The sequence below is a fragment of the Lithobates pipiens genome, unplaced genomic scaffold (genome assembly GCF_037356315.1).
Source record: "Lithobates pipiens isolate NorthernLeopardFrog02 unplaced genomic scaffold, aLitPip1_a1.2 Scaffold_19, whole genome shotgun sequence".
In the NCBI taxonomy this organism is placed as follows: Eukaryota; Metazoa; Chordata; class Amphibia; order Anura; family Ranidae; genus Lithobates; species Lithobates pipiens.
The window spans coordinates 91,043,313-91,055,972 of NW_027507764.1; the positions used below are offsets into that span (position 1 = coordinate 91,043,313).

The 12,660-nt window shown below is 41.7% G+C and overlaps 1 protein-coding gene across 2 annotated transcripts in view; it reads left to right on the plus strand.

Annotated features, from left to right (window-relative positions):
- The first annotated feature begins 5,258 nt into the window (after window positions 1-5,258).
- ZEB1 (zinc finger E-box binding homeobox 1) overlaps window positions 5,259-12,660 on the plus strand; it is a 195,148-nt gene continuing 187,746 nt past the window's right edge. For both annotated transcript variants that reach the window (XM_077491065.1, XM_077491066.1), the window contains exon 1: window positions 5,259-5,370. In XM_077491065.1, the coding sequence (XP_077347191.1) occupies window positions 5,313-5,370 (58 nt within the window). In that variant the 5' untranslated portion in view covers window positions 5,259-5,312. The remainder of the gene's footprint in view (window positions 5,371-12,660) is intronic.

Here is a 12,660-nt window from a genome sequence, read left to right on the forward strand (position 1 = left end):
CTGTCTACACACGATCGGAATTTAAACGATCGGATTTTGTTGTCGTAAAATTTTAGGTCCAGGTCTCAAACTTTGTGTGTCGAAAAGTCAGATGAAAAAAGTCAGATGGAGCCCACACATGATCGGATTTTCCGACAAAATGATCCGACCGTTTGTACAGGGCATAAGTCTGACCAAAGGCAAATAGCTTGTGCACTCTGCAAGTACAGTTCCTCCAGAGCTTAGTAAATGAGGTTAAACTTCTCTTTGCAAAGAATACCCAATCACGTGCAAGGAAAATAAAAATTTAAAAAAGCATTTTTGCTTACACGTGATTGGATAATAGAAGTCAGCAAAGCTTCTGCTCATTTACTCAGCTCAGAAGCAACTGCACTTTGCATAGTGCACAGTCTATTTGCCTTTAGTAAATCAACCCATATAGTTTACAGAAATGTGTAACTCTGCCACGGAGAATTTCACATACTTCTTCATGCTTAAGACCCCTTTCACTCTGGGGCTGCGGTCGCGTTAGCGCTAAAGCACAGCTTGTTTAGGTGACGCTTTAGCACCCATTAGCGAGACGCATTTAACCCCAAAGAAGGGGTTAAAAGCGCCGTGTTGGGGCGCTTCCATAGTGCTTTTCAGGTGCGCTTTGGAAGCTCTGCCCATTCATTTCAATGGACAGGGAATTTTGGGAGCGCTAAATACAGTGCTCCCAAACCGCCTCAAAGATGCTGCTTGCAGGACTTTTCCTAACGTCCCACAAGCGCAGCATCCAGGTGTGAAAAGTCACACTGAAATTAATGGGAGGCGCTTTTCAGGCGCTATTTCTAGTGCTAAAATTCCGGAAAACCGCCTCATGCTCTGAATGCTGTCACAGTTGCTTGTGCTCTCAACTAAACTGTAGAGCCATCAAGTGACTGGTGTAATAATTGATGAGCTGTGTAGAACCATAGTGACCATACACGCTTCAATTTTTTTATCTAATCAATCTGCCATCTGCTCAAAACAATCAAATCTGCAAAATATGCACCATACCTTTCTGTCCAATTGATTAAGATTTGATTGGATGAGATCAAACTGAGTCTAAGGCCCCTTTTACACCAGTGGACCAATCGGGTCTGCCTGTCCACTTTTCAGGCGCCCCAATTGGATCCCCTATTGTTCTCTACGGGGCAGTGAATGTCAGTGAACATGTGTGCACTGTCACCTGAGTCATTAGGAACCTTCGATGGCGGGAGATTGTCTGGGAATATTATAATTAGCCTCTAGAAATGAGGGATTCACGATATACGTTTTTTAAGACCGACTACGATTACCAATTGTTTTTCTCAATCACTCGCCAGTTCCATTTCCGGATACCTATATTTAGTGTCATTATTAACCACCTCAATACCGCGCAGTCGCAATTTGAATGACAATTGCACGGTCATGCTACACATTTTGTTATCTTTTTCTTCACACAAATAGAGCTCTTTTGGTGGTATTTGATCACGGCTGGGATTTTTATTTTTTACTGAAAAAAAAGACCGGAAAATTTTGAAAAAAAAATTGTTTTTCTTATTTTCTGTCAGTAAATTTTGTAAATAAGTAATTTTTCTCCTTCACTGATGTGCGCTGATGAGGCAGCACTGATAGGCTGCATCAGAGGCGTAACTAGAATCTTCAGGGCCCCAGTGCAAGAAACCATGAAGGGCCCCAACCAGGGGCATTGCTGGGTCTACAAAGGATCTCGGGCTAGAGCCCATAGCAGTGAAGTGAAGAAAGTCATATGCTTGGGCGGGCATACACTTGTATATAATATACGTGTGTACGTGTGTGTATATATAAAATATTGTTACATATCTGAGTGCGGATCCCCCCTAACATCAGGGTCCCCAGAGAGTCCCCCCGTACATCAGGGTCCTCAGAGAGCCCCCCTTATATCAGGGTCCTCAGAGAGCCCCCCCTTACATCAGGGTCCCCAGAGAGTCCCCCCCGTACATCAGGGTCCTCAGAGAGCCCCCTCTTACATCAGGGTCCTCAGAGAGGCCCCCCTTACAGCAGGGTCCCCAGAGAGCCCCCCGTACATCAGGGTCCTCAGAGAGCCCCCTCTTACATCAGGGTCCTCAGAGAGCCCCCCCTTACATCAGGGTCCTCAGAGAGCCCCCCTTACAACAGGGTCCCCAGAGAGCCCCCCTTACATCAGGGTCCTCAGAGAGCCCCCCTTACATCAGGGTCCCCAGAGAGCCCTCCTTACATCAGGGTCCTCAGAGAGCCCCCCTTACATCAGAGTGCCCAGAGGGCCCCCCCTTACATCAGGGTCCCCAGAAAGCCCCCCTTACATCAGGGTCCTCAGACAGCCACCCTTAGATCAGTGCCCCCTTACTTTACGGTCCCCAGAGAGCGCTCCTTACATCAGTGTCCTCAGAGAGCTCCCCTTAGAACAGGGTCCCCAGTGAGCCCCCCTTACATCAGGGTCCTCAGAGAGCCCCCCTTACATCAGGGTGCCCAGAGGGCCGCCCCTTACATCAGGGTCCCCAGAAAGCCCCCCTTACATTAGGGTTCTCAGAGAGCCACCCTTAGATCAGTGCCCCCCCTTACTTTAGGGTCCCCAGAGAGCCCCCCTTACATCAGGGTCCCCAGAGGCCCCCCTTACTTCAGGGTTCCCAGAGGACCCCCTTACTTTAGGGTCCCCCCTTACTTTAGGGTCCCCAGAGAGCCCCACCAGACAGTCAACCCCCCCCCCCCATTTCAGAGGTTCCCCTGTACCTGGCTGGTTTCCGCTGTGCACCTTGGACCCCCAATGCATCTCTGTACCCCCCTCCCCACCTGGGGGGAGGTAGGAGGCGGCAATCGGCAGCTCTATGGTGTCCACAGGCGGCGTGATCTTCCTAGGGCTTGTAGTTCTCTCTCCGAATGTATCCACTGGAGAGGGGAGGGGCATGTATCATCAAGAGTGTAGAAGCAGAGCAACTCACTGAAGAGTGGCTCTTTACAGAGATGGTGGTCACGCGTGTCCTAGCAACACGGCGCAACTACAATCGCCGCGCTGCGCACCCCCCGCGGGCGTGCGATAGCGGCCGTCCTGGGGTGCCACCGCCGTCATATGATGTCCTTCCAGAGCGAGAGCTGCACCATCCCTCTGTCAGTTGATGGTGGGCAGACGGCAAGCGGTTAAATTAGCTAATATATTAATCTAATTCTAAATACATTTTATGTGCTTCTGTTTATTTTATTATTAAATGATTATTATTATATTATATATTGCGTTTTGAACTGTATCTGATGTACACGACATGTGAACCAAACCGGCTTGCTATGGAGCCCGATCACATATGTGCGGGCCGGCGAAGTTCAATTTTAAAAACAGTATAAAATAATGTACAATAATTATTACAATAATAATAGAAAAAATAAAACCTAATAAAATAAAAAATAAAATTAATAATTGAAAAAAAACAATAAAAATATAATAATAATTAAAAAATTCTAATAATAAATAATGTCTAATAATAATACTAATCAAAAGAATCAAGTAAAATAAAATAATAAAAACAAGTATATTCAATTATGTCTAATATTAATAGTAGCAAAAAATCAAATTTAATAAAACAATAATAATAATAGTAATAAAAAGCCTAATATAAAAAAACAATAAAAATATAATAATAATTAAAAAATTCTAATAATAAATAATGTCTAATAATAATACTAATCAAAAGAATCAAGTAAAATAAAATAATAAAAACAAGTATATTCAATTATGTCTAATATTAATTTTATTAATTATTAATAGTAGCAAAAAATCAAATCTAATAAAACAATAATAATAATAGTAATAAAAAAGCCTAATATAAAATAATGTACAATAATAATTACAATAATAATAGAAAAAATAAGATCTAATAAAATAATAATAATTATAAAACAATTAAAAAATCTAATAAGATAAAAATAATAAATACAATTTAAAAAAATCTAATAATAAAGTATGTCTTATAATAATTAGAAAAAAATAAAATGTAATAAAATAATAAAAAATATAATCTGAAATCATGCCTAATAGTAATAATAATAATAATAATATTAATAATAGAAAAATAAAATAAGATACAAATAGTAATAAAAAAATAGAAAGAAAATAATAGAAATAGAAAATAATGTAATAATAGAAAAAAAATAAGATCTAATAAAATAATAAAAAAATAATAATCATAAAACAATAAAAAAAGATAATAATAATACTAATAATAACAAAAAGAAAATAAATCTAATAATAAATGATGTCTAATAATAGCAATACTAATAGAAAAAATAAAACTTAATAAAAGAATAAAGAAATAATATGAAATCATGCCTACTAACAATAATAATAATAATAGAAAAAATACAATCTAAAATAAATAAATAATAATAAATACAATATACATCTAATAATTAATCATGTCTAATAATAATAATAATTGTAAAGTAATTAATAACAATAATAATTATAATAATAAGAAAAAAATTAATAAAATAATAAGAAAAAAATCTATTATCAAATCATTTCTAATAATAATAGTAGAAAAGATAAAAGATAAAATAATAATAAATCATATATAATAATAATAGTAGAAAAGATAAAAGATAATAAAATAATAATAACTCATATACAATAATATTAATAGTAGAAAAGATAAAAGATAATAAAATAATAATAAATCATATATAATAATAATAATAACATCAGAAAAAACAAACTAGTAAATAAAATAATAATGAAAAAATTATTTTACTAATAGAAAAAAAAATGGAATAAAATAATAATAAAACATGTCTAATAATAATAATAATAATATAAAGAAAATCAGTTGTAGTAGAATAAAATAATGAAAGATGAAAATGTAAGATGTGTAATAAGATTGCGGTATGATAATAGTAGATGAGATGAGATGTGATTGGCTGGTTGGGTGATGAGGACCGTTATTCTCGCTCTCGGTGATGTCGGTGTATGTAGATGAATGTGGGTGATGGTGACGGATGGGAGGGGCACACACTGTACGTGTTGTGTGGAGTTGGCGGATTGCTGGCACTTGTAGTCCCCCCAGGAGGACCGTTATTTCCCCTCCATGCCCACCTGAGCCCGGCCCCCCTGTTCTCAGCGCCCCTCCCCCCGGGTACACCCCTCGGGTTGGTTGGTTGTTGGGGGGGGGGGGGGTGGAGGTGTTGGTAGGCGAGGAGTGTCGTAAACCAGGTGCGGGGTGAGGAGTGTGGTGGGGGGGGGGGGGGGGGAGGAGGAGAGGGGGGGGTGTAGAGGAGGGGCGGGGAGGGAGGTGACTCCAGCATTTAGACACAGAGCGGAGAGGATCATGGCGGATGGCCCCAGGTGTAAGCGCAGAAAGCAGGCGAACCCCCGGCGGAATAACGGTGAGTGCGGCCGGAGGGTCCGGGGAGAGGGGGGGAGTGGGGCCGGGGGGAGGACACCATGGACCGGGGACACACACACCGTCCTCCGCCCGTACCGATCGTTACCTGCCGCCTCCTCCCCGGACCGTTATCTGATCACATGATGATGGACGGAGGATCCGGGTTCCCCTCCCCCGCCCTGTACCCCCCCACACAAACTTCTACCACCCCCCCACCCACCACCTTCACCCCCCCCCCCCCCCCCGGGGCAGGTAGTGCAGAAGTAACGGATCACCAACAACCCCCCCCCCCCCCCCCCCCACGCCTCCTCTGCCCGGAGACCAACTTGGGCTGTGCGGGGAGGAGGGGGACCTGCCTGGGAGAGAGGGGGGACCCCCTATATATATATATATATACCCCCCCACACACCTATATATATACACCTCACCCCCCCCCCCCCCCCCCATACGGTGCTGCAGTACACGGTGTACGGCGCATCTGCATAGGTGTCAGCTATGGGCGAGGCTGGCCTGACATCAGTGCAGGTACTTCATCATCATCCTCCTCCTTCATCATCATCCTCATCCTCCTTCATCATCATCATCCTCATCCTCCTTCATCATCATCATCCTCCTTCATCATCCTCACCCCAGAAACTCTTCCAGATGGGGAGTGATCCCTTCTATACAGGAGGACCCCCCCCCCCCTTACACACAGGACAACTGGTTGCTCTTGGCAACGGCTCCACCTCCCCTTTACTTCCCATCATCCCCACTGGGGGGCCACTGACAGCCAGACAAGAGGTTCTACAGCAGCTGCTGGGCTTTGTTTTTGTTTCCTGCAGTGACAGCTGTGAGTGGCAGAGCCCCATGGGGAGCAGGAGGAGGAGGAGTACTAGTAGTAGTAATATGAGGAGGAGGAGTACTATTAGTAGTCATAGTATGAGGAGGAGTACTATAAGTAGTAGTAGTAGTAGTACTATGAGTACTATTAGTAGTAGTAGTACTATTAGTAGGAGTAATAGTATGAGGAGGAGGAGTATTATTTGCAGGAGTAGTAAAAGTATGAGGAGGGGAAGTAGTAGTATTAGTAGGAGATGTAAAATTAGAAACAGCAGTAGTATTAGTAGGAGGAAGAGGAGTAATATTAGGAGGAGGAGCATTAATAGGAGTAGTATTAATCAGAGGAGTAGTAGTTTTAGGAAGAGAATGAGTATTAGTGGAAATTGTAGTAGTATTAAGAGAAGGAGTATTAGAACGAGTAGTAGTATTAGGAGGAGGAGGAATAATAGTATAAGGAGGAGGAGTAGTAGCAGTAGTAGTAATAGTATTAGGAGGGGTAGTATTAGAAAGAGTAGTAATAGTATTGGGAGGAGGACTATTAGTAGTAGTAATAGTATTATGAGGAGTAGTATATGTAGAAGGTGCAGTAGTATTAGAATGAGGAGTAATATTAGGAGTAGTAATAGTAGGAAGTGTAGTATTGGTACTAGTAGGTGTATTAGGAGGAGGAGGAGTATTAGAAGTAGTAGTAGTTTTAGGAATAGTAGTAATAATATTAGGAGGAGCAGTAGTATTAGGAAAGGTAGTATTAGAAAGACTAGTAGTATTAGGAGGAGGACTATTAGTAGTAGTAATAGTATTAGGAGGAGGAGGAGTAATATTAGGAGTAGTAGTATTAGGAGGAGGAGTAATATTTGTAGTAGGAGGTGTAGTATTAGTACTAGTAGGAGTATTAATATTAATAGGAGGTGTAGTAGTATTAGGAGGAATAGTAGTATTGGGAGTAGTAGTAGCTCCAGGCTGGAGGACACGTGATTATTCTTATTTTTTTTCTGATGGACAGGTGACCTGAGATAATGGGGTATCACCCCTCCCCCTTCTCTGGCTTCACCCCTGGGTGCTCCCTGCTCCTCAGCCGTGAGGGGATCCGGTTTCTTGGCACTTTTAGAGGTTCCCCTCCCCCCCATAAAAAGGGAGGAGGACACTGCTTGCCATGGCACAGTCTCCTGTATGTAGGGACTCGTGGCTTCCTCCAGGTGGAGGCTCCTATGTCCTCCATGTAATTCTTATTTTGGGTGGAGGAGGTTGAGGTGGAGGCCAGGAAACGGTCTCAGTGAAGTTTTCTCCTCTTGCTCGGTCTTGGCTCTCCTCTGTTCTCCTGGTGGAGGTCCATGTAATTCATACTATGGGAGGAGGGTGCGGTGGAGGCCGGGGAACGGGCTGAGTAAAGTTTATTCCTCTTGCTGTCCCGTCTCTCCTCCGTCCTCCAGGTGGAGGCTCCTATGTCCTCCATGTATTTCTTGTTTTGGGTGGAGGAGGGTGCGGTGGAGGCCGGGGAACGGGCTGAGTAAAGTTTATTCCTCTTGCTGTCCCGTCTCTCCTCCGTCCTCCAGGTGGAGGCTCCTATGTCCTCCATGTATTTCTTGTTTTGGGTGGAGGAGGGTGCGGTGGAGGCCGGGGAACAGGCTGAGTAAAGTTTTTTTTTTTCTCTCTTGCTCGGTCTCGGCTCTCCTCCGTCTTCCACTACCTGCCTGTCTACAGAGGGGTGGTGTCCTCCGGCAGAAAGGGGGCCCCTTTTTTTCTTTTCCTCCGTCCAACAGCGGCTCAGCCTATATAAGGGAAACATTTACATTTCACACTCTGAGAGCCAGACGGCCTTTTCTTCCCCCTTCCTCCCCCCCCCCTAGTCCATGAGTTTCATCCCAGCACTGACAGTGATTGGGGGGGGGGGGGCACAGCCTCCTATAGGGACGGGGGAGGAAGTCCTTGTTGTGGTCCTAGTCCTCCTGTCGGGTGCTCCTCATAGTTTAGTATTGGGATTTCCTGCCTTGCCAGGACTATGTAAGGGAAGGGATTTCAACTGATGACCTAAGCTTGCTGCATGACAGCCCCCCCCCCCCCCCCCGTACTTTTCACATTGCGTCTACACATCAGCTTTGCGGTTTAACCCTTGCCTGGCCGGCCCGCACCTACATCTGGGTTGCACGGGTTAAGGAGCCATCGGCAAGGTAAGATCGTACAGATTAGCCGGTTTGGTTTCCTCTCTGCTGAGGCTGGGAGGGAAAAAAGAGAAAGAAGGGGGGGCACCTCTCGGGCTGCTGACGACATGCGTGTGACATGTGGCCAGCAGGAGCCACCCAGCACCGTCAACATGTTTACCTGGGAGGATGCTGACGCCGTGCGGACTGTCGGCCTGACGGCATGACGGCTCTGCAGCCAGGCAACTTGTGCAGGTAGTAGAGGGATGTGTAAAAAGAGATGGTGTGCGCTCCATTCCTGCATCGCCCGGCCTCCCCCCTCCTGTCTGCTGCCTCCTTCTCCAGGGAAGCATTGATTTACCTCTCACACCGTTGTGTCGTCCCCCCCCCCCCCCACCTCCTGTTTTAATGCAATTTTTATAAGATGTGGAGCCGCCGCTGACAGATTGCATCGTGCAGCCGCCCACCCACAAAACAAAAGGTGCCCCCCGGCCAAGGAGGAAAGGTGGAGGGGGGGTGGGAGAGAATGGCCAATCTCATCTCAGGTATTGCGTTGTTCTCTTATTTCGCACACGGCGTGCCCGTCTTTCCATCTGACATGGTTTTGACACCGATGATCACACGCCCCGCTTCACACATAGGCGCTCCTTATCATTTTCCATCTCATTTTTTTAACCCTTGGCGGTGCGGCGATGGGGAGCACAGGTAGAGAAGTTGCATGGCGGGTGGGAAATGTGTTCTGCATGGCCAACGTACGATGCCGTATTCTGATCATCAATACCTGTGTGACCATAAAGGTGCAAAAGAAAAAGGTTGTGGGTTTAAATTGGGGAAAAAAAGTTATTGTTTTTAAATAGGGTTTGTTTGTGTATTTGTTATTGTTTTTTTTTTGTCTTTATTTGCTTATTTATTTTTGTTATGCGAATGAAGGAATAAACATTATTTTCTGCTGATCCATCTAACCTATGCTTATGTTAGCAATTGAAGTTTCAGGAAAAATCCTTTTTATTTTTTTTTTACCTGACTGGGTGTGCAGAGCAAACTCTGCTTTGATTGGTCAATAGGAAAAAAATAAAAAAAGACGGCTTTAGTAAATGGGCCCTGGTTGACTTCAGCTTTGCGTAAATGTTATTTGTGGCATTAGGCAGCAAGGTGCATTGCAGGGGGAGGGGATTAGGAAGACGAGTAGTTGAACTTGACAGCCTGTAAACTAATTGAGAGCCGCGGCCAGCCAGAGCTCCAAACTGTCTGCATGCGAGCTGCGGGGCGATGCCATTGTTTATGCGTTTTGTAACACTGCATTAGAGGGTTTTTTTTTTCATTTTTTTTTATTACTGGTGAGGTAAGGGTGTTCCTGCCATCTCCCATCTGCATCTGTAGACAGAGAATGGAGATGAGGATTTAAGCCCCAGCGTGGCATACGGTGGTAGAGTTGTGCTCGGTAGTGAAGCGCAGAATTATCTGTCTGCACAGTCCAGGAACAGGCAGGACAAATGCTATTAAAGGTCTGTACAGATACAGTGGGGGAGGAGCCCGCTGGTAAGAATGACTTGCTATTTTCTCCTTTCTAAAATGTCATTCGGTGGGTGAGGTGATGCTGACCTCCAGATAGAAGCCTATCAACTGCTCACAAGCCGTCTTGTATACAGGCAGCCAAGGCAGGAAATAAACAGGTGATGAAAAAAATATAACACACATACAGGTGTTAAAAAAAAAGTAAATCGGAAATAGATGTCAACATTTTTATACATATGTGTGTGTGTGTGTATATATATATATATATATTTATACACATATATGTATAAAAATGTTGACATCTATTTCCGATTTTACTTACCGTATATATATTTATATTTATTTGTGTATATATATATATATATATATATATATATATATATATATATATATATATATATATTAGTATATACACATGCTCACACCATACATATGGTACACATACCATATATATATATATATATATATATATATATATATATATATATATATATATATATAATATATATATATTTATATATATATATATATATATATATATATACGGTAAATCGTAAATAGATGTCAACATTTTTATACATATGTATGTGTGTATATTTGGATGCACTTTATTATTGGATTATTTTCACTGAATTGATTGAATATGAAAGTTATTATGATGTGATGCACTTTAGTATTGGATTACCTTTATTTGGATATTTTTATTGAACTTATTCACATGAAAGTTTTCAATAAGATACACTTTGGGAAGTATTTTTGGTATCTTCGCCCACTAGTACTTTATTTAATTAGTACTTTTAAATAATTAGCACTGCTACACTATACATATAGATAATTAGGGAATCAGTCGATCCCTACCATAGAGTATATACACATACCATATATATATATATATATAATATATATATATATATATATACACACACACACACATACATATGTATAAAAATTTGGACATCTATTTCCAATTTACTTTTACAGTGTGTGTGTGTATATATATATAGTATGTGTATACAGTCTATGGTAGGGATCGACCAATTATCTATATGTATAATGAAGCAGCGCTAAGTATATAAAAGTGACCAGAAATAAAGTGCTAGTGGGCAAAGGTACCAAAAATACTTCCCAAAGTATATCTTATCTAAAACATTCATGTGAATAAGTTCAATAAAAATATCCAATAAAGGCAATCCAATACTAAAGTGCTTTACATCATAATAACTTTCATATTCAATCAATTCAGTGAAAATAATCCAATAATAAAGTGCATCCAGAAAAAGTCTAATAATTCCAAGAGATAGTCAATCTCTTATTCAAGATTTTAAATCGGTAAGTTCTTGTGAAAACAAGCCAAGATGAGGGGTGCAGGGACAGGTGAGGAAGTCCAATTTATAAATGTAAGGTAATAAAAAATTCTTTCAGAATCCTCCCCAAGTAGTGCTAGCCTCTCACGTTAAGGATAGACCAACAACCAGTCTAGTGATGCATCAATAAACGTCAAGGTGGTTTCTTTATCCTCCTTAGTGTATCCAGGACAGGGATTGTTGATGCTGTTTTAACTGTGATTTTTTTTTTAATAAATGCAGAAATTTTTCTCAAATTTACCATTATGTAGAATCTTATTTTCTGCCTCTGTTCTTGACCCTGTGGATATGGAGATATTTTTCCTTTATCAAAAAGACTGTGGAAACTGGAGGAAAAGCTGCAGTGATTCCCTGTACTAGCACTTTATTTCTGGTCACCTTTAAATAATTAGCACTGCTTAACTATAGATATATATTTATTGGTGTTGGTAACACTACAGAAGTCTAGCTGCTTTGTATTTATATATTATATATTTATATATATATATATATATATATATATATATATATATATATATATATATATATATTATTTATTTATATATTCACTAAGCACTTTATATGTGTCTTTGGTAGCTAACACTCTTTTGGTGGTGCATTAGTACTTTACTTTTTATCAACCAATTATCGGTGCGGCTAATATTCACTTTTTTAGAAGTATTGTATCAGTCAAAAACTGACCGATATTACCGATATTGCTTTAAGGGGTTTTACCGGGGTGATGCTTGCAGCTGCACGGATCACCCCAGTTCCGTTCATTAAAGTGGACGGTCGGCTTTATTGTAATAACAACTGATGTGGCTAAGCAGGCGCTTGGCTGTTATTACAAGCAGTGGGAAAGGACGCCCCCCAACACTGCCATTCGCCCAGGCTCTCCCGTCCCACCGGGAGGCCCGAGCAACCAGCCGGCTAGTCCGCCGGTTGGCCAAAGACCCGAACAAAGCTGATGCTTCATTCAGGTCTCAGATTTGGTAATCCAGAAGCGATGTCATGACATCACTTCCCGGATTACTGGCATCTTAAAGGCACCAGTTTTAAAAAATAAAGTATTCAAAAACATTGATCTTGATGTTTTAATTATTTTGAAGTGCAGAGGAGGGGTTTGGGGTCTTATAGGCTCCCCCGATCCCTCCATAAAGCGTACCTCTTACATGCTTATTACTGTCACAAGGGATGTTTACATTCCTCGTGACAGCAATAACAGTGATAAAAAAACAAAAAAACAATGTAAAATGACAGTGTACAAAATTTTTTTTAAATGTACTAAATATCGGCAAAAAATATCATCAGGAGAGGTGGGCGAAATATCAGTATCATATTGGCACCGAAAAAATATCGGTCGATCCCTACTCTATGGGGTTCATTTACCAAAGGCAGTTGCAGTCTGCAAGAGCAGTTGCTCCAGAGCTTAGTAAATGAGCAGAAGCTCTGCTGACTTCCATCGTCCAATCA